Source organism: Dendronephthya gigantea, unplaced genomic scaffold, assembly GCF_004324835.1.
Source record: "Dendronephthya gigantea isolate DGI-Jeju-01 unplaced genomic scaffold, DenGig_1.0 000094F, whole genome shotgun sequence".
Classification (NCBI taxonomy): Eukaryota; Metazoa; Cnidaria; class Anthozoa; order Malacalcyonacea; family Nephtheidae; genus Dendronephthya; species Dendronephthya gigantea.
In genome coordinates this window covers 774,822-801,532 of record NW_021163104.1, presented here as the reverse complement: position 1 = coordinate 801,532, position 26,711 = coordinate 774,822, and the positions used below count along the sequence as shown (strand labels likewise).

The 26,711-nt window shown below is 35.0% G+C and overlaps 4 protein-coding genes and 1 long non-coding RNA gene across 5 annotated transcripts; 3 read left to right on the top strand and 2 right to left on the bottom strand.

Moving 5' to 3' along the window:
- Positions 1-1,331: 1,331 nt before the first annotated feature.
- On the bottom strand, positions 1,332-15,253 carry LOC114533773. Its single transcript, XR_003688087.1, has 4 exons — positions 14,884-15,253; positions 14,180-14,355; positions 1,767-1,913; positions 1,332-1,460 (listed from the first exon to the last, which is right to left on the bottom strand). It is a non-coding gene; the product is annotated as an uncharacterized LOC114533773 (long non-coding RNA).
- Positions 4,375-7,608, top strand: LOC114533772 (ryncolin-4-like). Its single transcript, XM_028555366.1, has 2 exons — positions 4,375-5,179; positions 6,670-7,608. The coding sequence occupies exons 1-2, from the start codon at positions 4,900-4,902 to the stop codon at positions 6,942-6,944; spliced, it is 555 nt and encodes a 184-aa protein (XP_028411167.1). The 5' UTR covers positions 4,375-4,899; the 3' UTR covers positions 6,945-7,608.
- LOC114533771 (ficolin-2-like) lies at positions 10,040-14,053 on the top strand. The gene is made up of 2 exons (XM_028555365.1): positions 10,040-10,752; positions 12,115-14,053. Exons 1-2 carry the CDS (start codon positions 10,473-10,475, stop codon positions 12,387-12,389), a joined length of 555 nt encoding a protein of 184 aa, XP_028411166.1. The 5' UTR covers positions 10,040-10,472; the 3' UTR covers positions 12,390-14,053.
- A 4,550-nt stretch (positions 15,254-19,803) lies between the features above and the next one.
- Positions 19,804-23,680, top strand: LOC114533746 (microfibril-associated glycoprotein 4-like). The gene is made up of 4 exons (XM_028555341.1): positions 19,804-19,996; positions 21,466-21,508; positions 22,234-22,611; positions 23,406-23,680. The coding sequence occupies exons 1-4, from the start codon at positions 19,820-19,822 to the stop codon at positions 23,678-23,680; spliced, it is 873 nt and encodes a 290-aa protein (XP_028411142.1). The 5' UTR covers positions 19,804-19,819.
- Positions 23,681-25,234: 1,554 nt separating this feature from the next.
- On the bottom strand, positions 25,235-26,221 carry LOC114533745 (uncharacterized protein K02A2.6-like). The gene has a single exon (XM_028555339.1). The coding sequence runs from the start codon at positions 26,219-26,221 to the stop codon at positions 25,235-25,237; it is 987 nt and encodes a 328-aa protein (XP_028411140.1).
- Positions 26,222-26,711: the final 490 nt, after the last annotated feature.

Genomic DNA, 26,711 nt, shown 5'->3' with positions numbered 1-26,711 from the left:
TTCTGAGACTGAAATTAAATGAAATTAGTCGGCTCTTTAAGATTGTTACAAGCGATTGCCGTGCAATTACGACCGACACGAAATGCTAAAGTCACGATTTTATCTTGGCTGCATGGATTTTATCTGCATTGCCTCAATTCCTGCTGCTTACAGGAGACGGTTACTCTGCATGCAGCTGACTTTGTAGGAGTTGACAGCAACGGTTGCCTTCCTCCTTTCTTGAACATAAATATGTGTTGTTTTAATCATATGTGTTAATAAAATTAATATCGTTCTTTTTGACGAGCGAGCTAGGAGAACCATTTCTTGTAACCGAAATTATCCGAACAAAATCGCGCATGATCCACGGTGTTTAGATGCTCAGAGAATAGGGCTTTAGGAAAAGTTTGCATGCATACGTCGCTGCCAATATCTACGAAAATTGCATTACATAAAAACAAACAAATTACAAAGAATATAAAATGAAATTCAAGATATATTAAAAAACGAAGACTGTCAAAAGATGAGTGTCAATTTTTACGCGGTTAGCAAATTTCCCGCGATCCATTTTATATTAAAAACTGTGCCTGCATGATGTGTGTATGAGTTTATTTCTTGGCGCGACGTTGTACTAAATTTCATCTGATAAAACTTTTAACTACAGTTCCTCCGAAGAACAACCCCCCTAAACCTGGACTTCACGCCACTAAAACACGCAAAGTATATTGTAAAACTCGAATGCCATGCATCATGTATAATTACATGAATAAAATGCAAATCAGTCAAACATGAAAACTCTAAATTTAAATTTTGGTGATGATCATAAAATAAAACAAGTTTTATTTTCATCAATATGTGTGCTACGACGTACTTTTGATATAAAAACATGAACACACATCTTTAGCTTCGCTTCTATCATTTTAAAATAAAATGATAAAAATACCGTAATAATAATGACATATTTTTATACATTGTATACAATGCCATTAAAAGTCAGAGTTGAAAACAGTAAAATAATTTATATAACTATTTAGTTTTATTTAATTACGTTTTTACTCAATTTTAATTAACTAAGAACTGCCAATGAAGGATATTTCAAACCCTTTGCTGTCTAACAACAGGGGTCGCTTGTATGATGCAAGCCCGTTTAGCTTTAACGGTGGATAAGTCAAAATTAAATAACGCTCTTACATCTCTCTTCATTGAGTGAACTTGAATATTATGCACTAAATATGTAGTTGTAAACTACTTCTTTGTATAAAGGTTAAAAACATTTAGTTTGATTGTTGAGTAAAACGATAGACTTGCTTTCTATTTTGAACTTAACCACCGTTTAAGCTAAACGAGCTAGATACAACCGGCCCCAGTAAAGTTAAAATTAAAGGCATCTGCTTTCTTACTTATAATCGAATTTTCAAATTCTTTTGAAACACAGCTTCAAGATCCTTTTGTAATCGTCTCTTTCCCTGGTAAATATCGTCCTATAGTATCGAGTCGAAAAAAGATAATTTAAGCGATGTTTGTTACAGCAATCTTGAGCTTGCTGTTGCTTGATATTGGAAACATTTCTGCAAACCAATGTTCCCAGAAGAGGTACGACACAATCATAAAAGGTGGGTCGTCTTTCCATATTTTTTTTGTCAAAAATGTTGTCGTGTCGCGAAATTTCGTTTAATACTTCATATAATTATGATGAAAACAATCTGTTATCCCAAGCTTGGATATTTTGTATTCGAAAATCAGTGTTGTTCGAATTTCGTTAAAATACTTAGGTGGTCCATCTTTACCTGATGACGAGATAATATCAAGACACAATATCACGTCTTCGTTTGTCATGTTCGAGTGTCACAATCACTGCAATAACAAACTCGAATGTGTTGGATTCAACTACAGAACAACAAAAGGTGTTGAAAATTGCCAACTGACAAACGTTACTAGAAAGAAAGAAGAAACGAAAACGGGAGATTGGATGTTGATGCAAGATGTTGAAGCGGTAAGATTGACAAATTCTAGGCATAAATTGGATGCCGTAATCATGAAATAAATAATTATGTAATTCCATAAAACAAGACAAAGTAACTGATTTTTATCGCTTAGCGATGCTGCAAAATACAATCAAATTTCAAATATTAATTGAGAGTTTCTTCATACCGTTGATTAACACAATATAAATTATAGAAATATACTGAGGGGCGTGTAGAAGCCCAGGGGTGTAGGAAGCACTCGAAGATTGGGGCATCGCTTCCTTGCGCACTTTCGGTTAAAAAAAGGGCAGCTAAAAATATGTGTAGGGATGGTTTGACTGCCAAAGCTGCAAGGTCACCACTAGTGTGAGTTATATTTGATGTACAAAAAGATTTCGGCATGTGTAAGTGGGCATACGTAGGAAACAAAAAGGGTACCTTCATTATCAAAATCGTTTTTGAAGCTACTTTAGCTTTTACAAAAAGCATTCAAAAAAAAAAAAAGCACTTTTGATCCCTTGAAAAATTTTGAGGGGACACCTGCCCCGAGTTTCCACGCCCCTGAAATTGGCATTAGACCTGTGTACCAATGACACGATCGAAGCAACGGGGAAGCTTGTGTAAATAAATTGTTAAAATGAGGTGACTGCTTTATTTATTTATTTATTTTTCATAGATAAAAATCAGCCTTTATAATTAACTATACCAAATCTATGCTCATTCATGCAACATCCGTTCGCTTATAAGATGGCATGTGAAATAGAATAAATGAGTCATAACATATGTTTGCTAACAATGGATACATTGACGTCCTTAGAAATAAGTTAAACCTCAGATCTTTCGCTGAGAAGTGCATAATGGAAATTTTCTTTAGAAAGACTAAATTAAAGCTTTGTGGTCAAATTTTGTAGCTATCTAAAGGCAGTGAAAAATTACTGTCAGAGATCAAAATAAATACGAAATGTGTCAAACTAATAAGCACTTGCTACTAACCATTGCTCTTTAAATTCTAACGAAGATATCGTAATAAGCGAATTCAGTATAGTGTAAACTATACATGCACGGTTAATAATAGTGATATAGTTAATAATAGTGATAGTTAATAATAGTGATAGTTAATAATAGTGATAGTGCATAATGATATGCAGGCACAAAGGTGATAGCAGCAAATAAACAGTGTTGCCGACAATATGCTTGATATTTATTCCACAAAACATTACCCGAGAAAAACTTAGTTATTATTTAACTGCATGTAAGAAAATATTTTCTATATCTGCGATTTTCGGATCACTCTGTATTCATGCCAAAATTCAATCTCTTTCTCTCGAAATAAGGTATCTCAAGTTTGTTTTGTCTATACCGACAAAATGTGCGTTGAAGATTTATAGAAATTAGAAATATATAGACGTAATTTTAACAGTACTTGGGTGAAATCGGTGTAATTAATTATTAACGAAATGATACATTGATTAATGTAAAGATTAAAATCAATATTTTGCTCATTTAGCATTGCTTAATTTTGTATAGACAAAGAATGAGGTTGAAAAACAAAAGGTTACCAGGATATCAGGTATGACTCCAATTTAGAATTACCACAAATAACATAATTATAAATTTCTGGTCAGTCTAGTGATTTCATATTCCGAACAAAAACTACAAGAAATTTAATATTTAAATTTTTTAAGTATTATGCAATGAGAAATATTTTAAATCATCTGTCAATATGCGCCACATTAATGCAATACGTACGAATGAACCTCAGGGCCTCTTCTATTAATTTTTATTGGGGTAGGGGGCATGAAAGAAGCGAACCATTCCCTAGCGCAGCGAATTAGAAATCTTAATTGCGCTTAAAGGAGTTGCTTCCAAAATTTTTAAAATCAATAATCTGATTTAAAATAATTAACAGCAAGCATCTTCAAGTCTGTATGTTAAGATCTTCCGGCAGGAATCGAACCTACGCCATTTTAACGCCGGTACAATGCTCTTGCCACAAAGCTAGAGAGATTGTCAAGAGCGATTGCCAAGAGCGATTGTCAAGAGCGAGCGTAGTTGGTGTGAATTTAGCATCGTAATTCCTGGGAATAGTGAGAATAAATCACTGAATTAAGACTTTGTGGCACTTCACGCAATGAATGAAGGAGAATCTTTCTGAGTCCTAATTATGAGTGGAAATGTTACAAACTCAAATGTAGGATGGCACCGGGATCACAAAGGCGTAGGTTTGATTTCTGCCAGAGGATCGATAGATACATTTTTATCAACTCAATGTGAGTTGTGATTTCTTCTGAAAATTAAAAGTCTTAAACCCTTTTCGCTAAATTTATCCTTCATCGAGTAAAGTGCCATCTCTCCGGGGTGTAGGAAGCATATATTTTTTTCTTCGAGGGGCACAAGCTTCCAAAAAACTTTTCAGTTAATAAAAAGGGCATCTAAAATGCGCATATGCATGGTTGGTTTGGTTGTTTTAGTTTGTTTTTTCCTGAACCATTTGAAGTTTAGAATAAAGACATAAACTGCTTTGTCTTTTACACCGGTGGGGAAGGTTCTTGTTCACTTGGTGAAGAAGGAAAACTTAAAAATAATTGGCCACTACATAAGCTTCCACAATCTACCAAAACGGCACTTTGTCAACACAGAAAAGGCCACGAATGCATATTGCTTCCTTTTTGCCGGTGAAACAGAAAATAATCTGATAGCCAAAACACAATACACGAAAAGTTGAAAGCTATTGTATTGCATTCCCGTGGGAGAGATGCAAGCGATTATTAGCCCGTTTACAAGAAATATTTATTTTATTGGACCCGTAAGTTGTAATATCATGATATAAAACCATGTAAAACCATGATATTTTTTAGGTCTCCACTGCGCTGATTTGTATGAAAACGGAAATAACCAAAGTGGAATTTATGAAATTAATCCGGATGGAAAGGGAAGTTTCAAAGTGTTTTGTGATATGACAACATCAGGTGGAGGATGGATTGTATTTCAACGTCGTCTTGATGGAAGTGTTGCCTTCTACCGAGGATGGCAAGATTACAAACAAGGTTTTGGTAACTTGAGCGGAGAATATTGGCTTGGTCTTGACAAAATACACATGATGACAAATATTTCACACAATGAACTTCGTATCGACTTGGAAGATACATCTGGAAACACCAGTTACGCTCATTATAATTCATTTAAAGTCAGCAGCGAAAGTGAGAAATACAAGTTGAATGTTGGAGGTTATCATGGTAAGCATTTTACATTAAACTGAGTCATATCTCAATCAAATTATAAGAAAGTAAAGCTCTTTTTACAATCAACTTTAAAATTATAATTGAGTCAACTCTATAAAGAGTTGAGACAATATGTAGAGAGAAACGCAAAATATTGCCATTTTGAGAATTTGCAAAATTTTTAAAAATCTCAGAAACATTTGATACGTGTAATCGAGATCTTCTTTAAATTAAACGGTAAAATCGGTAAAATGTAAAAAAAGCAAAGAAGTGTTATTCAAACGAGTATTTAGCCACAGGAGAATACTATGAAATTCGAGGTGATATGTAGTCCATAAAATGAAACATCGGAATCCTTAGAATTGTTTTCAAAATCTTATACCTCATTATATTGATACCATTTATAATAATTATTACAACAACTCTTTACCGGCATCCTTTACAAAGACGGAATGGGACAGTAAACATGACATGACATTTGCGAGGATATAGTATTTGTCGTGTAAATAGCAAAGCGCTGTTAAATACCCTGGTAATATTTTGTTATGTTTGAAGAAAATTCAATTGGTCTTTCAAACGGTAGTTTATCCCCATGTCCCTTCCGTCGATAAGTTTTGCATCCGTATCCGCATTTTAACCTTGTCGTGCTGACGTAGCATAATTAGGTATACCTAGATGGATAGATAGAATTTTATATATACAGGGTTAAAAACTCCTTCAGTGTAGAGGTACTGTTATCCATGGAGGCCCTGTAACAAAAATTAACTTATGAATACATACATAATAATTTACCCTCAGTAACTATAACTACATAGATGAGAAAGAGCAAATACACACAAGGAATACATCACTTAATCATTAATTATAAAAGTGATCATTCCATAAAGCCCTATTAAAGTCATTTAAAAAACTTAATAGTTTTACGTTCTGCTGTACTCGGCTGCACCTGTGTAATAGAATATTGATCGTTTGGATACCTCTAATCGAATTTTCGGCAAAGAAACATCCATAGCATTTCTAGACCTGTAGTATAGCTACCAGTCGCATTGAGTTGAAAATAATCAAGCAAATATGTTGGGACGATACCCAAGAGACATTTCTTAACTAGTATTACAGTATGCATTTTTCGTCTATAACTTAGTGTAGTTACTTTAAGTCTTGTTAACAATTCATCAGTTTCGATACCAGACTTTGGATGTAGATCAAGTTAGCGGCTCTAGGTTGAAGTTTCTCTAAGGAAACGATGTTACCTTGACCACAACCTTGCCATACAACGTCACAATAATCCAGCGTTGGTAGAACCATAGCCTTATAAATCATATCAGTGGCTGCACTAGTTAAGTAACGTCGAGAACGTCTTAAAGCACCCAGCTTCTTTGAAGTCTCTTTCGTAAGGTACATAACATGATCATTAAAAGATAGATGCTGATCAACATCTTTTAAACATTTAATTTAATTTCTTAATTTAATTAATTAAGAGGTCATGGATATACTTTTACATTAAGGTACAGCAGGAGACTCGTTAAAAAAGCATAACGGTATGGCTTTCACCACCAAGGATTCTGACAATGATGATACGGTATACAACTGTGCGGTGAAATTCAAAGGAGCCTGGTGGTATCGTAGTTGTCATGATTCCAATTTGAATGGTTTGTATCATTATGGCGCAGACACATCGTACGCTGATGGAATCAACTGGTACCATTGGAAAGGATATCATTATTCTCTGAAATCAACATCGATGAAGATGCGACCACGTCAATTTGGAAAGAATAAATAAAGTTGTTGAACAATAAAGAAGGTTTACCTTATAAAAAGTGCAGTGCAATAACGCATATCTTGTTGTTTTCATAAATATTTTAAAAAAATGTAATATGTGTCGTATAATGACATAGAGGAGATTCTGTTGAGATATGAGTCCAGTTCATGAAAGTTTGTTTTTAGTTTTAAATGGCGTTCACTAGTAGCATCTAATTTTCATCACTTTAACCCTGATCATGCGAGAGAAAACAAATTGTACAAAATCTGCATGTAGCTCAACGATTCGAGCACATTAAGGCAGCAGCCTGAAAAGATTTAGAGAGTGTTTCGTGACATACGCAGGCGAACAAGTCTTTTTGCTGAACGAAACGACGGCCATGTTGAATTCAAATATTTAGCTGAATTCAGTTATTCGGGTCTTAATTTCATTATGTTTACTCAGACGTGTTATCCCACGTATTAAATAAAGACGTTATTATTCTTATTAACTATCAATTTTTGTAAGAACTTTTCGACTCATCGTAAAAACCTGCTGACAAGCTCGCTGCAGCCTCCAAGTGGTTGCATGTAAAAGCATTTTCATTTCATGAACCTTCAAAGTGAGCTTTCAAGTTCACCATTGCGATGAGTGGAAAAGAGCATTTATATCTACCAAACTCAAAGTTTGATCGAATTCAATAAACTTCGCTGATGCAGCCTCCTCCACAGAGGTTTTTGAGTAAGTATTAAAAAGATCAACAGGGAAGGGGGGGGGGGGGGGTAGTCAGGCAAGCGCAGGTTGAGGAATAAACAATTACTTAATGGTTTCTTTGTTTCCTTTCCTTAATGGCTGATTGCCATACTTAATACTGAAAATGAAAAATTCTTTTTTATTCACGGCACGGCTTGTAAAAGAATGTTTTGTATCTTTGCACCTAACTTGTGGGAGTAAAGCTTAAAATCCGTCTCATTTAAGGCGGTTATAAATTTAAAACGATAATGTTGTGACGTGATTACCGAAAAGGTCTATTATCCAAGCACGGGATTCCCCCAATCAAAACGCGCGTTATATTCACGTTATTTTATAATACAATTTGAGAAGCCTCTGCCGTAGAATATTTTTAATGACGCGTCATTTTGCGTATTTTATACATTAATTATACAAAGCAATTAGCAAAATATTATGGCAGATCTGCTTTTTTGAGACCAAGCAGTTAGTGATCAAAGAGATTTGTTATTTACAACAAACTAGACAAATAACCAGTATCTGGAGACTTGTTTTCTAGCCATGCCGGCATGCGGATGTAAAATTAACATATCTACATAAAATTATGTAAATAAAACTTAAACTCGTCTGCACACCATGTGGAAACATGAAACTGATGAACCACGTGAACAATCATCGAGCGACAAACACGTATACAATACAAACAATGGGAGACAGGTCCTGGGTACGAGGTTTGAAGAATTAACAGACTGATTTAAAAATATATCGCCCCAAACAGACTTGCAACGTAAAATAATAATGACTTAAATAAAACAAAGCCCTGGCATTTTTCAACTTACGCTGGAGTAATGAATAAAAAATCCTTTTTTTGGGACTACAATGAGGGGGTAAATTCATTTAATGCTACGGGGAAACTATCAACCCAATCCTTGAATAAGGATCGTCAATATTCAATATGCAGCTAGCACGTATGTGCACTTAAATAATTTATCTGTGTTGTTAACATGTATCTTAGCTACTGTTCCTCCGATTTCTACACAAACAAGCTGTTTCAAATAAAGTCCTCAAATAATTTACAATATATCTTGATCAAAGTTGTGGTAAGTCATTTTAAACATTACAATTTATTGCTATTTACAAACATTACAATACTGCTTTATGCAATTTAAGCAAATTAGTATATTTTACTATAATTACGCTTCATTTCAAGGCATTCCCTATCCAAATTTAGTAACGCAGGCTTAATTTTTATTTTCATTACAGGAATATTTCTTCTTATTGCAACTGAAAGTTGAAGAACCATGCAATTTTTTAAACATTTCTTATTCCTATATGTACCATGTATATCACTTGCAGTCTTAAATGTCATATCAAGCGAAACAAGTGCAAACATTTGCTACAATTTTAGTCTTGAAGGTAAAGTAAATTTATATGAACATAATTATTGTCGTATCCTGAAAAGTCACGTGCATTTGAGGACATTACGTCTAAGTTGTTCTTCAGACATTTTGTAAGTTTAAATAAACTGTTCATGCATCTAGAGCTTCTTAGTGATAGAAATTAAGATCACATTTTTGTTAATCATCGAAGTATATAAAGCTATTCGTTCATGAAAATGTGGGACAGATTAATTCTTTGCACACATCATCCACGTATCTGATGTGTGGACAAAATCAAATGAGGGAAATATCTGAAAATATATCACAATGTCACAACCCTCTGCACTGCACGAGAATATATGTCAGTGAAATCGAGAACTTGCAAACTTGAACTTCCTTAATTTCTATATCCGTTGCCTATCCTTGATAATCCCTCCGTTTACGCTGTACTCAATTTATTAGCATGACACGCGGCTATGATTATTGTCCTTTTCACAAAAGAAAACTTCATGATTCGATTTTAAATAAAAAATATGAAAATAGCGCAAACCAGTAGGAAATATAAAATGAAGATGGTTCTTTCTTAATTTGAAATTTAAATTTACTGATCTACCCATCTACCCACCTAACCAACCAACCACCCACCTACCCACTTACCCAACCACCAACCTAACGCAGCACCCACCTAACGCAGCACCCACTTATCCACCTACCTTGGCAGGTGGATAAACCTTCTTGAAGGTTTTCCTAAAAAAATATTTTACACTTTAGGGTTCCGACTGAATGTAACAGTTATTAAGACAAAAGTCGTTTCTGAATGGATAGATTGCGTAATGGAGTGTGCAACTGAGATATGTTGTAGATCTATCAACTTCAAGAAGAAATTGGCTTCAATAAACGATTCAAATTGTGAAATGTTACACAACGTGGTTTACAATACATCTGAGAAGTTACTGGAGAAGAATTCCTCTTATAATTATGTTTATCTTGTTAACCCACAGAAGGTATGATTTAGTAGCATAGCTGATTGCTGTTGCGTTATTCGAGATATAATAACTGCATTTCACCCTAAAACATTTAAACATGCATAAACCTGACTATTTTAACAAGGTTCAATTTTGTTGGATGGCTTAGCGTTGTTATGATCGTTCATTGCAAACAACAGGGAATTAATATTCTTCATTACAGGGTTACAATGAAAGTTGTCTTAAAAACACTTCCGATGAAAATGAAAGAGGTATGTGTTGATGAAAGAAAAAAATTAAAACAACTCAAAACCAGGAAAGGGTTATAAACCTTTGGAAGCCACAGTCAGTGAGAGTATGCCAAAAGTGTTTAACATATTCTTATTCTAAATAATTTAGTCAGAGACTGCGCTGATATATACAATAAAGGAATAAAACAAAGTGGTATTTATGAAATTGATCCGGACGCAAAGGGAAGTTTCAAAGTATTTTGTGATATGACAACATCAGGTGGAGGATGGACTGTATTTCAACGTCGTCTTGATGGAAGTGTTGACTTCTACCGAGGATGGGAAGATTACAAACAAGGTTTTGGTAACTTGAGCAGGGAATATTGGCTTGGTCTTGACAAAATACACAGGATGACAAATATTTCACAAAACGAACTTCGTATCGACATGGAAGATACATCTGGGAACACCAGATACGCTAATTATGATTCATTTAAAGTCAGCAGCGAAAATGTGAAGTACAAGTTAAATGTTGGAGGTTATGATGGTAAGCATTTTACATAAAACTGAGTCATATTTCAATAAAATTATAAGAGAGTACAGCTCTTTATACAATTAACTTTAAAATTATAATTGAGTATATATTTGATACGTGTAATCGAGATCTCCTTTAAATTAAACGGTAAAATCGGTGAAATGTAAAAAAAGCAATGAAATGTAATTGAAACGAGTACTTAGCCACAGGAGAATACCATGAAATGCGAGGTGATATGCAGTCCATAAAATGAAACATCAGGATCCTTAGAATTGTTTTCAAAATCTTATACCTCATTATATTGATACCATTTATAATAATTATTACAACAACTCTTTACCGGCATCCTTTACAAAGACGGAATGGGACAGTAAACATGACATGACATTTGCGAGGACATAGTACTTGACGTGTAAATAGCAAAGCGCTATTAAATACCCCAGGTGGTAATATTTTGTTATGTTTGAAGAAAATTCAATTCGTCTTTCAAACAGTAGTTTATCCCCATGTCCGTTCCGTCGATAGGTTTTGCATCCGTATCCGCATTTTAACCTAGTCGTGCTGACGTAGCATAATTAGGTATATCTAGATGGATAGATAGAATTTTATATATACAGGGTTAAAAACTCTTTCAGTGTAGAGGCACTGTTATCAATGGAGGCCCTGTAACAAAAATCAACTTATGAATACATACATACATAATAATTTACCCTCAGTAACTATAACTACATACATGAGAAAGAGCAAATACACACAAGGAATACATCACTTAATCATTAATTATAAAAGTAATAAAGTCATTTAAAAAACTTAATAGTTTTACGTTCTGTGGCAATCTGTTGTACTCGGCTGCACCTGTGTAATAGAATATTGATCGTTTGGATACCTCTAATAGAATTCTCAGCAAAGAAACATTCATAGCATTTCTTGACCTGTAGTAGCTACCAGTCGCATTGAGTTGAAAATAATCAAGCAAATATGTTGGGACGATACCAAAGAGACATTTCTTAACTAGTATTACAGTATGAATTTTTCGCCTATAACTTAGTGTAGTTACTTTAAGTCTTGTTAACAAGTTAGCGGCTCTACGTTGAAGTTTCTCTAAGGAAACGATGTTACTTTGACCACAACCTTGCCATACAACGTCACAATAATCCAGCATTGGTAGAATCATAGCCTAATAAATCATATCAGTGGCTGCAATAGTTAAGTTACGTCGAGAACGTCTTAAAGCACCCAGCTTCTTTGAAGTCTGTTTCATAAGGTACTCAACATGATCATTAAAAGATAGATGCTGATCAACATCTTTTAAACATTTCATTTAATTTCTTAATTTAATTAATTAAGAGGTCATGGATATACTTTTATATTAAGGTACAGCAGGAGACTCGTTAATAACGCAAAACGGTATGGCTTTCACCACGAAGGATTCTGACAATGATATTTGGGGTGATAACTGTGCAGCGAGATTCAAAGGAGCCTGGTGGTATCGTAGTTGTCATTATTCCAATTTAAATGGTTTGTATCATTATGGCGCACACACATCGTTCGCTGATGGAGTCAACTGGAAACATTGGAAAGGTTATTATTACTCTCTGAAATCAACATCAATGAAAATGCGACCACGTGAATTTGGAAAGAAAAAATAAAGTTGTTGAACAATAAAGAAATGCAAAGGAAATGTTTAATTTATAAAATGGATAATATAGTGCTCGTAAATCACATCTTTAAATCACAAATTTACATTAAGGTCATAGCATTTGACGTGTAAATAGCAAAGCGCTGTTAAATACCCTGGGAATAGAATGACTCTATAATTTTATATATATTTGTTAATTTTGTAATTTCTTATCGACCAGCAGGACAGACTAAATTGTGGGAGAATGGGTTGCCGCGTTGAACGATATTTCCGTAATAATTCACAGGAATTGTTTCACCATTGACCATGCGCAATTCATCTAGAATAGGCCGTGCTTGTCATTCCCTCCCTAGCTTGAATGTTTTAGGGGTGATATTCCTTTGTAATTAAAGTAAGCAAGGTGTGATTGACAAAAGAGGATTGCCAGGGTGATTTGATCGTCGCTCTTTCCACCCTCTTCGTTGACTCATCAAGTAATACGGGGTAATGGCTTCCATCAATTTACTTTGGAGTGATTTCATACCGAAAAAATTTCTTTTTACCGTCAAGTTGTAATTGCACTCTTACTCATACCGAATAAAAATCACTCTAGTATATACAACCAGCCAATCACCACTCAGGATAGAAAATGTGAATTTTAAATCATGCTAAATATTAATAAACCAACTGTATAAAAGTGTATTTTAAGTTGCCATTAGAATCGGCTAATTTTCCTGACAGCTATATCTTCGCTTGGCATAGCTACGAAGGAAATAGGAAACATATGTGATTTGAGTTTTTAAAAATTATAGACTTTGTGTGTGCGCAAAGTGTGGACGCAAAGTGTGGCCTTGCTGGGGTAGATGCATGAGCTTGGCAGACTTTAAGACTGCGAGGTAATGACGTGCACGCAATACGAGAAAGATTGTGAATTGCCAGCAGCAATATGACATGGATGAGGCACACAACTTTCAACATTCAGCATGAGCAATGTTGAGGACAAAACAAAGACTTATTCTGTCCAAAGTTGTCCCTCCTGTATTGTCTTATTCGCATTGCCTCAATTCCGTCTGCGAAAAGAAGACTGTGATTCTATGCATTGCTTTGTTGGCGACTTTCTATGCGGTAATTGGCCTTTTTTGAGAAAAAATATTTGTTGTTATTATGTAGATATGATAATTAAGCTGGCTTATGAGTAATGACTCTGGCTAGTCAATGACATGTTACAATGACTTTCAGACTAATCAACATTATGAACTGGCTTATAAGTCATTACTTTGGCTAGTCAATGACATGTTAAATGACTTTCAGACAAATCAACATGATGAACTGGCTTATCAGTCATTACTTTGGCTAGTCAATGATGTGTTAAATGACTTTCAGACTAATCAACATGATGAACTGACTTATAAGTCATTACTTTGGCTAGTCAATGACATGTTAAATGACTTTCAGACAAATCAATATGATGAACTGGCTTATGAGTAATTACTCTGGCCAGTCGATGACATGTTAAATGACTTTCAGACTAATCAACATTATGAACTGGCTTATCAGTCATTACTCTGGCCAGTCAATGACATGTTAAATGACTTTCAGACTAATCAACATTATGAACTGGCTTATCAGTCATCATCATTATAGCCAGTCAATATCATGTTAAGTGGTTTTGAGACTATAATTATAATAGACATGAGGAACTGGCTTATCATCACAGTGGCAAGACTAGATTGCATAGAGATTGGGTACACAGCTCAGGTTGCATGGAAGCTGTATCTTCTCTGTACCGCAAGTCATGATTGATATAAACAAGGAAATTACCTTATGTAAGAGACTCTTGCTTCCTCCACCACTCATCCATAAATCAATCTCAACAATATGATCAGAAAATGTTCCACATGTTAAACATGGCTGCACAAGAATGTCAGACCACATTGGTGTTGGTAATTCTGACACAATATAACTGTTTACATCATGATAAGTATCCACAAAGTGAGCTGGATCGAAAGAAGAACAACAATTGATCACTGAATATAACTTTATTTTATGGTACATAATCATGATATTAATTTTCTTTAATTCTTACTCAAATCAGAATATCAATATTTGCATCACATATTTCCAATCTTGTATGTAATTTTTGTGTAAGAAAAGAACATTCTGGGCTTAATTTTCACATTTATAAGTCTAAGTGGAATAAAGTCAGTCACAGTATACCATGTTACATAATTCCCTACAGTAAGTATGTTGAATCACTTTTCTGAAAAAGACTTCAGCAGTCAATTCAATAAATAAATTAGCAATAATTGGTTTCAATGCCATATTAGTTAACATGCATGGGAAGTGGTTGCATGATGTTGTACAATACCGGTATCTCTATTGTGAAAATGATTTGTTATTTTGTGTTAAAACTCAAATATTGTATTTACAAGGTGTTGCTGTTAGAAGGATATAACCATATTATAAAGCATGAATTTTAATCTGCCTTAAATATATTTCAAAGATTTTCCAAAGTTGAAACATACCTCAAGATTTTTAATAAGGCCATTTAAGATTTTTCACCCTTATTTCCAATCTAACTTCCAAATCTCCATAATTCTGTTTTAAATATTCATCAGTCCACGAGGTGAATGCCTTAGAGTGTTTCGCAGCTCCTCTAAAAACCACAGGCTTGGAGATTTTAACATAGTCAGTCCAAAACTCGAGAGGTGAAGGTACATCAAAGCGTTCATCGATACTTTCTGGTGATCGATGTGATCCAAGCGGCTTTAAATGACCTTTTGGAAAAGTTTTATCAGCAATATTTATTTGTAAACAAAGTATCTTGAATGTTATAAGGTTGCTTAGTATCTTGTATAATATCATTTAATACCGCTTTTCCTTTGCTTTCATATCAAGGACGATACACCTTTTATTGTTTTTTAATTTTTTCCATTTCCCCTAAATCACATCCACTAGAAGTAGAATATAGACACTGAGCTGAGTCTGACCTGGATAGTTAGGCTGCGTTCAGACTGGGTGCCAGTAACTCGGTTTATCTAAAAATTACGCTTCCAAATAAAACCGGGCACGATGCTCAAGAACGAGCACTGCCTTAAATGGTGCACATAGTGAGTGGACGCTAATTCTCAATGAGTGCAACTCACCACACAATGAGTGTCAACTCACACTTACATAGCATAATGCTACACTCACACTCCAAGTATTCAAAGAAACCACTCACACTCGAGTGAAGTGTGAGTGAGAGACATACGTCCCTTGAACTACACTCAATTATGCTCAGTTGTACTTTGTGATTCAAATAATGATTCAAACATAGCGGAAATCTGGTCACGTCAAACACATCATTAAGCTGTTTATTTGTGCCGGAATTATAAAAGCAAAAGCTGCAGCTTCGTCGTCTTGTTTCGATGATGATTAATGAAGGGCAACCACCACTTAAATCTGTTGTTTGTGTAAAATGTTTGGATAAAATTGCAGATGATATAAAGAAACAAAACACGATAATCATAAAAGACGGCGTACGGTGATTCTGAGTCAGTTTAACCGTCGAAATGTCATTAGGGTTGTCGTAAATAGTTCAATCATGCGGTGACAATTCCTTTTTGAAATGGCGAGTATATTGTAATGAAGTTTGTTAGATATTCTTAATTCTGTAGCGAACTCGCTGTCATCCATTTTTATCATTAATATTTTTATTTCATTGAACGTAATCTTTGCGAACAAAATTTTCTGAGGCCACGTGCATGTTTTTCAAGGGCTACATGCCCCCCAACGCCCCTTTTTTCTCATGGTAATTACCACTGACTGACATACCGCTATCCAAAGTGAAAAACGACTGTTCTCGACTTACTGAATAGGCCGCGCTTATTTTGGATCGTATAAATGGCCCTAATTGGGCCTAATGATCCCATTTGGCAGATTTAGCACGAGGATGTGAAAGTCAAAGAAGACGTGAAAATGAAGAATAAATGGCGTGATGCGTTAAAGGAATAATATGAAATCCACAAAAAAATTCTGAACAGTTTTTTCAACAAGCAGCACAACTGTTGTGCTCTTTGCTAAAGGAACTTCTTTTCCATTTCCGTAAATGGACATGCCACGCTAATGACACTATTTATTCGCCATTAATTTTCCCATCCTTTTGACGTTCGCGTCCTCGTCCCTACCTATATGTATCCCTAAATCTGCAATTGACAAAGTTCAAGAGTAAAAATAAAAGTGATATTTTTTTAAAAGAATCTCGTGAACAAAAAAAAATCGAACTGCAGCACTTTGAAACAGCTAAGAATGTCAGTCTGAGAGGCCCTGAACAAAATGTCTTATTTTGGCTAAAGTCAGGGGACTTTTTTGTCCACGATCCGTCTGAAGGTTACCCAGTTACTATGACGACACATCAGAACGAGGCAAATCTGACATCGCAAATCTCGATATGACACGGCTACGAAACGTTCTTCTTCGTCGAACACAATAAGCTTCAATCCGCCTATTTCAATTCAATTGTTCTTTTATAACGATTGTTTTTGTAAATTGCAAACATTTACTTTGTAATAATAAGTCTTAATAAAGACTAAATGGGCCGTAGAAGACATAGCGTAGAAGACATAGCGTCTGAAGACAGACCCTGGGTACGAGGTTTGAAGAATTGGCAGTCAATAAACTGGCAAATAAGAGAGCAACGGAGCTAGGCCATGGGGACGAGGATGGTAAGAGACGTTAATATTTAATACGCAGCTTGCACTTAAATAATTTATTGCTGTTGAGTGCTATACTTGCATATTAGTATTTTATTACTGTTCGTCCATGCAGTTTCTACCCAAACCAACTGTTCAAATAAAGTCCTGAAATGATTTCCAATAATATATCTTAATCAGAGTTGTGGTAAGTCATTTTAAACATCAAAATTTATTTACATTGACTTTGTTTCGTGAAATGCAGTCAAATGTTGTGTTATTTTAGAAGTTTGTACGTTATAGATGCCCTTTGATAACAGAAACTTCATTAAATTTTTCCCTCAGTTTACAAAGAACGTAGTTGAACTTAAATGGTATGCTATTCAGTATATTATATATCAACACATTAAATCAGCTTTCTCGACATGCAATTCAAGGACTTAGTCTGTTAGTATACGATTAAAAAACACAATTCTTGAAATGAAATAAAAATAATCGGTTGTTTGAGATTGTTGCCAGGGATTGTCATGCAATTATACGACCCACACGAAACGGATCTTATTTCAGATAAAACACTGAAATTAGAAATTTAGTGAAATAAGAATCCTAAGTTGCCTGGCGCTCGGCATTAGAAAAAAATAAACAAACTGTCTCAATTAAGCAAACTACCTGCTTAAATAAATGAATGTCAGTCACGATTTCGATCGTGTGGCACAATTAATCTCTATTTTGGCTAAAATGACATTGGAAAAATATCTGCTATTATCATATACACAAGCGCCAGATATGAGGTATATTGCAATTTCATTGGTTGGCTACTAGACAGATATTAGCTCATATCTGTCTGGTAGAGAGAGTTAACAAAATGGCTGAAAGATTTGGGGAGTTGAGTGAAATAGAAATCCAAGCTTTAGTTGATAATAGCACACCAAAATGCACCGAAAGGGCGACAAAGTTTGTGTATGCAATAAAACAGTTATTCTGCTCACTCTCGTCCTATATATGGCCGATAGCCAACTCGGCGCTACGCGTCTCGTCGGCTATCAGCTCATCAGTATACGACTCGAGTTCGCAAAATAACTGTTAGTTGCAGTATTGTTATTCTCCACACCATACAAAATTCTCTGGCTCTCCTGCATGGTCTTATCCGCATTGCCTCGATTCCTGCTGCACTTTGAAACAGCTAAGAAGGTCAGCTTGAAAGGCCTAGAACAAAATGTTTTATTTTGGCTTAAGTGGGGCCTTTTTGTCTACGATCCACGACGTGGTTAGCTGATTTTGTTCGACGTCGCTAATCAAATATTTTTCTTGAAATAAGCTACGGGAAGTTAATTATGCTGTCAGGACTTTGAAATATTCACACATTCAAACGTTGCAATGTGATTCGTTGTCAATGCTATCGACTATATCGAGTCCGTACGTAACTGTTATTGATTATAAGCTTTGAATCCACTAATTTCAATTATTCTTGTTTGTTTATAACGGTTCCTGTTGTAAATTGCAAACAATTATACTTTGTAATAAGAATTCTTAATAAAAGACAACATCAAATGGGCCGTTAACATTAACATTTGTTTCCTCACCAGAGAAAATGCGGGTTCGGGGAACGAGATTGCACAATACATGAAATGGAATTCAGACAGGCCCTGGGTACGAAGTTTGAAGAATTGGCAATCTATAAACTGCCAAATAAGAGACGTTAATATCTAATATGTAGCTTGCACTTAAATTATTTGTTTGCTGTTGAGTGCTACTAACATGCTTATTCGTATTTTATTACTGTTCGTCCATGCAGTTTCTACGCAAACCAGCTGTTCAAATAAAGTCCTGAAATGATTTCTAATAATATATCTTAATCACAGTTGTAGTAAGTCATGCTAAACATTAAATTTATTTCTAATTACTTTGTTTCGTGAAATGCGGCCGAATCTTGGGCTATTTTTGGGGTCAGTTGCAGTTATATAGATGCCCTTTCATAACAGAAACTTAATTAAATTTCCCTCAATTAACAGAGAACGTAGTTAAATTTAGAAAAGAGCAATTCTTAAACTGAAATGAAATTAATTATGATTTTTGGCACTTCACTCGGTGCAGGTAAATTCTAGAGGTTTTTAGGGTCTTAATACACACTTCAAATTCAAGCCAGGAACAGTTAATGGAGAAACGAGTCAAATATTGATCTTCCGGCAGGAATCGAACCTATATACGCTTTTGCGATGCCGGTGCAATGCTCTTGCCACTGCCGGACATTTAGTGGGTATTTAGTTTTATTTAATTAATTTTTTACTCTATTTTAATTAACTCAAAACTGCCAAGGATACTTCAAACCCTTCGCTGTCTAACAGTATAGTTAAGATTAACGGCGTCCGCTTCCCTATACTTATGATTGAATTTTCAAATTTTTATGAAACACAGCTTCAAGATCCTTTTGTATTCGTCTCTTTCCCTGGTAAATATCGTCCTATATTATCGAGTCGAAAAAAGACTATTTAAGCGATGTTTGTTACAGCAATCTTGAGCTTGCTGTTGCTTGATATTGGAAACATTTCTGCAAACCAATGTTCCCAGAAGAGATACGACACAATCATAAAAGGTGAGACGTCTTTCCATGTTTTTTTTGTCAAAAATTTTGTCGTGAAATATAGTTTAATACTTCATATATGATGAAAAACAATCTGTTATCCAAAGTTTGGACATTTTTCATTGGAAAATAAGTGTTTTTCGAATTTTGTTAAAATTCTTAGGTGGTCCATCTTTACCTGGTGACGAGATAATATCAAGACACAATATGACGTCTTCGTTTGTCATGTTCGAGTGTCACAATCACTGCAATGACAAACTCGAATGTGTTGCATTCAACTACAGAACAACAAAAGATGTTGAAAATTGCCAACTGACAAACGTTACTAGAAAGAAAGAAGAAACGAAAACGGGAGATTGGATGTTGATGCAAGATGTTGAAGCGGTAAGATTAACAAATTTAGGCATAATTTGAATTTCGTAATCATGCAATAAAAATTAATAATTATGTAATTCCATACAACAAGACAAAGTAACTGATTTTTATCGCTTAGCGATGCTGCCAAATACAATCAAATTTCAAATATTAATTGAGAGTTTCTTCATACCGTTAATTAACACAATATAAATTATAGAAATATACTAAGGGGCGTGTAGAAGCCCAGGGGTGTAGGAAGCACCTAGAGATTGGAGCATCGCTTCCTTGGGCACTTTCGGTTAAAAAAACGGCAGCCAAAAATATGTGTAGGGATGGTTTGACTGCCAAAGCTGCAAGGTCACCACTAGTGGGAGTTATATTTTATATACAAAAAGATTTCGGCATTTGTAAGTGGGCATACGTAGGAAACAAAAAGGGTACCTTCATCATTAAAACAGTTTTTGAAGCTACCTTAGCTTTTAAAGAAGCATTCTTCATAACAAAAAAGCACTTTTCATTCCTTGAAAAATTTTGAGGGGACACCAACCCCGAGTGTCCATGCCCCTGAAATTGCCATTGGACCTGTGTACCAATGACACGATCGAAGCAACGTGGAAGCGTGTATAAATAAATTGTTAAAATGAGGTGACTGCTTGAATTGTTTTCATATTTATTTTTGTTTTTCTTAGATAAAAATCAGCCTTTTTAATTAACTATACCAAATCTATGCTCATTCATGCAACATCTGTTCGCTTATAGGATGGCATGTGAAACAGAACAAAACTGATCATAACATATGTTTGTTAACAATGGATACATTGACGTCCTTAGAAATAAGTTAAACCTCAGATCTTTCACTGAGAAGTAAATAATGAAAATTTTGTCCGGAAAAATAAAGCAGTAAATTAACGCTTTGTGGGAAAATAGTGGTCAAATTTGTAGCTATTAAAAGGCAGTGAAAAATTACTGTCAGAGATAAAAAAAAAACGAAATGTGTCGAACTAATAAGCATTATCTACTAACCATTTCCCTTCTTCATTAACGAAGATATAGTAATATAAAGCGAATTCAGTATAGTAAACTATACATGCACGTTTAATAATAGTGATAGTGCATAACGCAGGCACAAAGGTGATAGCAGCAAATAAACAGTGTTGCCGACATTGATATTTAATGAACAAAATATTACCCGAGAAAAACTCAGTTATTATTTAACTGCATGTAAGAAAATATTTTCTATACCTCCGATCTTCGGATCACTCTGTATTTGTGCCAAAATTCAATCTCTTTCCTCGAAATAAGGTATCTCAAGTTTCTTTTGTCTATGCCAACAAAAATTTGTGTTGAAGATTTATAGAAATTAGAAATATATAGACGTAATTTTAACAATACTTGGGTGAAATCGGTGTAATTAATTATTAATGAAATAATGCATTGATTCATGTAAAGATTAAAATCAATATTTTGCTAATTTAACATTGCTTAATTTTGTATAGACAAAGAATGAGGTTGAAAAACAAAAGCTTACCAGGAAATCAGGTATGATTCCGATTTAGAATTATCATAAATAACATAATTATAAATTTCTGGTCAGCCTAGTGATTTCATATTCGGAACAAAAACTAACAGAAATTTAATATTTAAATTTTTTAAGTATTATGCAATGGGAAGTGTTTTAAATCATCTGTCAATATGCGCCACATTAATGCAATACGTACGAATGAACCTCAGGGCCTCTTCTAATAATTTTGATTGGGGTAGGGGGCATCACAAGAAGTAAACTATTCCCTAGCGCAGCGAAGTAGAAATCTTGATCGAGCCTAAAGAGGTTGCTTGCAAAATTTTTAAAATCAATAATCTAATTTAAAATAATTAACAGCAAGCATCTCCAAGTCTGTATGTTAAGAATGTGTCAAATATTGATCTTCCGGAAGGAATCGAACCTACGCTTTTGCAACGCCGGTGCAATGCTCTTGCCACAAAGCTAGAGAGATTGTCAAGAGCGATTGCCAAGAGCGAGCGTAGTTGGTGTGAATTTAGCATCGTAATCCCAAAAAAGGGCACGAATGCATATTGCTTCCTTTTTGCAGGTGAAACAGAAAATAATCTGATAGCCAGAACCCAATACACGATATGTTAAAAGCTATTGTATTGTATTTCTGTGGGAAAAATGGAGAGGATTATTAGCCCGTTTGCAATAAATTATTATTGCTTTCATTCCACTATTCTACTAAGTTGTAATGTAAAACCATGATATTTTTCAGGTTTCAACTGCGATGATTTGTATAAAAAGGGAAATAACCAAAGTGGAATTTATGAAATTGACCCTGACGGAAAGGAAAGTTTCAAAGTGTTTTGTGATATGACAACATCAGGTGGAGGATGGACTGTATTTCAACGTCGTCTTGATGGAAGTGTTGACTTCCACCGAGGATGGCAAGATTACAAACAAGGTTTTGGTAGCTTGAGCGGAGAATATTGGCTTGGTTTTGACAAAATACACAGGATGACAAATATTTCACAAAATGAACTTCGTATCGACATGGAAGATACATCTGGGAACACCAGATACGCTCATTATGATTCATTTAATGTCAGCAGCGAAAGTGAGAAATACAAGTTGGATGTTGGAGGTTATCATGGTAAGCATTTTACATTAAACTAAGTCATATTTCAATGAAGAAAGTACAGCTCCTTTTACAATTAACTTTAAAATTATAATTGAGTCGACTCTATATAGAGTTGAAACGAGGCCCTGTTGGTATATCGTCAAGAAATGTAAAATATTACCATTTCGAGAATTTGCAAAATGTTTAAAAAAAAAAAAACAAAACCAAAACAAGATTCTCAGAAACATTCGATAGGTGCAATCGAGGTTTCCTTTAAGTTAAACGGCGGCAAAATCGGTAAAATGTAAAAGAAGCAATGAAATGTATTTCAAACAAGTATTTAGCCACAGGAGAATTCCATGAAATTCGAGGTGATATGCAGTCCATAAAATGAAACATCGGGATCCTTAGAATTGTTTTCAAAATCTTATAACTCATTATATTGATACCATTTATAATAATTATTACAACAACTCTTTACTGGCATTCTTTACAAAGACGGAATGGGACAGTGAACATGACATGACATTTGCGAAATCACAACTTCAAATCACAAATTCACATTGAGGACATAGTATTAGACGTGTAAATAGCAAAGCGCTGTTAAATACCCTGGCAATATTTTGTTATGTTTGAACAAAATTCAATTGGTCTTTCAAGCAGTAATTTATCCGCATGTCCGTTCCGTCGATATGAATTGCATCCGTATCCGCATTTTAACCTAGTCGTCCTGACGTAGCATAACTAGGTGTATCTACATCTTTTAACATTTAATTTAATTATTAAACTTAATTAATTAAAAAGTCTGGATATAATATTACATTAAGGTACAGCAGGAGACTCGTTAAAAAAGCAAAACGGTATGGCTTTCACCACCAAGGATTCTGACAATGATGTTAAGGGATACAACTGTGCAGCGCGTTACAAAGGAGCCTGGTGGTATCGTGGTTGTCATGATTCCAATTTGAATGGTTTGTATCATTATGGCGCAGACACATCGTTCGCTGTTGGAGTCAACTGGTACCATTGGAAAGGTTATTATTATTCTCTGAAATCAACATCGATGAAGATACGACCACGTGAAATTAGAAAGAAGAAATAAAGTTGCTAAACACTAAAGAACTGTGAAAGAAAATGTTTAATTATTTATCTTTTCCAAATATTTATAGCCTAGAGACCTAGTATTTCACGTAGATAACGTATAAGAATATTTACTTGGAGGAGATTCTTCTCTGACGCCTAGGCATTCCTAAGTCCGGGTTCATGAAAGTGTGTTTTTAGTTTTAATTATACAGGGTGTATCAAACTCATAATAATATCTCAATACATATATCGTTAACTTTCGACACTATGTATAATAAAAAGATAAAAAGATAAAAAGGCGATTAAAAGTGCTAGTTTCGTCCTTCGGACCTTTTCAACAAATCGCCATATATAGTAAACATATGTTAAAAACGGTAAAAAAAACTTCATGTAATACAAATATATTATCCATCTACTGTTGAAACTTCATGTAATAACATGATCAATCTACTGTCACGATAGCACGGGGAATTTTCACATAATTCCATTCATTCTTTGTGTTTATTAGTTCACTTTGCTTTACTCTGTTGATGTTTACTGCTTCTGTAACCTGTCTTAACATTGCATCGTCACGGAAAATGCCAGTAACATTCATTGTAAAGGGTGGTATATCGCCTCCATGCTTCTCATTTGCATGTCTCCACATGACAGACTGTTCTTCACGACGATTCAAGGAGTGTAAATGCTCTTTGCCACGACTATATGCACCTCTTGACGTTTCTCCTACATATATGTGCTTGCATTCCTGGCAAACAAGTTCGTACGTGACTCCAGTGGCACCACATTCTCCTTTCTCATTACTTTGGCAAACCAAACACTCTCGTCATTTACATCGTTTCTCCCGGAAAGGGTTAGATCGTTGTAGTCGTTGTTGAGGTGTTACTCCAGATTGTTCTACTATCTTGATGTTAAGTCCAACACGTTTAACTTCTTCTTCATATCGTTGTTTAAGGGCAGATCTTGGTTTGCTGGTATGTTATATTTGTTATAAGCTATAAAGTGTACTGTACACAAGTCAAATACATATATAATCTAACTCTATACTTGAAGGGCTTATATACACAATGCCATGCCCAATTAACATATACATACATTAACATCTTTCTCCTCCCAAAAAACCCCTACAAGATTATTAAATAAATTATTATACGCCCGTAAGAAAAGTATTATAATAAAATAATAACAAACCTAATGTACTATTTTCATTGTTCCTATTTCCCCGGTCAAATTATAATAACAAATTATATCAGGTTCAACCTAGTATATAGTCTTTATTTTTACTAGGTTTATTACGAACTCTACCCGATCTTCGTAATGAATTTGTTCCTTCATTTATTCGTTCTTCTATTCCGGGCACCGTACCAGAGCTTTCACCACACACACCTTCGATATTTTTTTCCACCAGAATATCTTCACCGTCACTTTCCGGCAACGAAATGACCTCTGTATCTTGATCGACTTGTTTTTCTAACTTCACCTTATGTATGTGTTTACGATTACGCCGCACTAATCCTAACGGCGTCTGCATAACACACGGCCTTTCATCAGGTTTCTCAACTACTTTTCCATAGATTCATGGCTTGTTCTTCTCTCGCGGTTTCGCCCAAACATGATCCTTAATTTCCAACTCCTCGACTGGCTGTGATGCTTTCTTATCATATTGGATCTTTGACTGCCTTCTTCTCTTCCTAATATCTTCCTTAACCACGGAATCATCAACTGAACGCGGTCGTAACCGCGTCGATATTGCTGGAATAATATCCCTTAATCTTCGCGACATCAATCTTTCAGCAGGCGAATATGTGTATCCTTGTTGTGGAGTATAGCGATATGCTAGCAACGCCAGATATGGATCTTCATGTCCAGACTTCTTCAAGATCTTTTTCGCCACTTTAACCGGCGATTCCGCTTTAACATTGCCTTTACTGCAGTAAGGGGAGGATGTCACTGATAAAAATCCGTACTCTTTCGCGAACGATTTGTATTCAAAACTTACAAACTGTGGCCCATTATCACTAACGCACTCCTTCGGGATTCCATGTCTTGCAAAATTCTTCTTCATGGCTTTAATAACTGTATTGGCAGTAGTATTCTTCAAATAATCAAGCTCAATAAAGTCGCTATAATGATCAACCATCACCATGTAGTTCTTTCCATCTAACTGAAATAAGTCCACACTTATCTTAACCCACGGTAACTCAGGCACTTCATGTGACTTCATCGGCTCCCTCGGTTTCTCTCTCTGAAACTGAGCACAAACTCCACACGCATCACAACATGGACGAATATCAGCGGACATTCCTGGCCAAAATAGAACTTCTCGCGCTCGTCGGATGCTGCTATCAGCTCCTTGGTGAGCTTTATGAATCTTCTCCAACATTTCTTTTCTTAATGTCACAGGTATAATAACTTGATGCGATTTCAACAATACTTCTTTATAAACTGTAATTTCTTCTTTGAAAGACCAAAATGGTCGAAGACACGGTGATAACATTGACTTGTCCAACGGCCAACCGTTCTTTACCACTTCTACCAACTGCGTCAATGTTGAATCTTTCATCGTTTCTTCATGTACTCTTTTGAATGTACATATCATCTGACATCATAGACGGTTTTCAATCCATCTCTAAAAGTTCCATTCGAAATACGACTTCAGTCTCTAAATCTAAGGAACCAGTTCTTTCCAATGCTGCTCTTGAAAAGGTGTCAGCTATATAAAGCTCTTTTCCTCTTTTATATACCACCTCAAAACAATATTGTTGAAGTTATAGCATCATTCTTTGAAGGCTTCTTAAAAATCGTTTCTAAAGGTTGATGATCTGTCTGCACAACAATATCTTGTTTACCAAAGAGGTATTGGTGCCACTTTTTCATAGAAGTCACAATCGCTAAACACTCTTTTTCGATCTGAGCGTATTGCTTTTCTGTATTGTTTAATGTATGTGGCGTGAAACAAACTGGCTTTCCTTCTTGTAAAAGCACTCCTCCAATAGCTTCGTCTGACGCATGCACTTGTAGGGTAACTGGCAACTTAACGTCATAATAGCGCA

Bases quoted from the DNA above. Each gene is read 5' to 3' on its own strand.
- LOC114533772 (XM_028555366.1), top strand. From the start codon at position 4,900: ATGACAACATCAGGTGGAGGATGGATTGTATTTCAACGTCGTCTTGAT. The intron at 5,180-6,669 runs GTAAGCATTTTA...TTTTACATTAAG, and splicing joins GAATGTTGGAGGTTATCATG to GTACAGCAGGAGACTCGTTA.
- LOC114533771 (XM_028555365.1), top strand. From the start codon at position 10,473: ATGACAACATCAGGTGGAGGATGGACTGTATTTCAACGTCGTCTTGAT. The intron at 10,753-12,114 runs GTAAGCATTTTA...TTTTATATTAAG, and splicing joins AAATGTTGGAGGTTATGATG to GTACAGCAGGAGACTCGTTA.
- LOC114533746 (XM_028555341.1), top strand. From the start codon at position 19,820: ATGACGTCTTCGTTTGTCATGTTCGAGTGTCACAATCACTGCAATGAC. The intron at 19,997-21,465 runs GTAAGATTAACA...AATTTTGTATAG, and splicing joins TGATGCAAGATGTTGAAGCG to ACAAAGAATGAGGTTGAAAA. The intron at 22,612-23,405 runs GTAAGCATTTTA...TATTACATTAAG, and splicing joins GGATGTTGGAGGTTATCATG to GTACAGCAGGAGACTCGTTA.
- LOC114533745 (XM_028555339.1), bottom strand. From the start codon at position 26,221: ATGAAAGATTCAACATTGACGCAGTTGGTAGAAGTGGTAAAGAACGGT.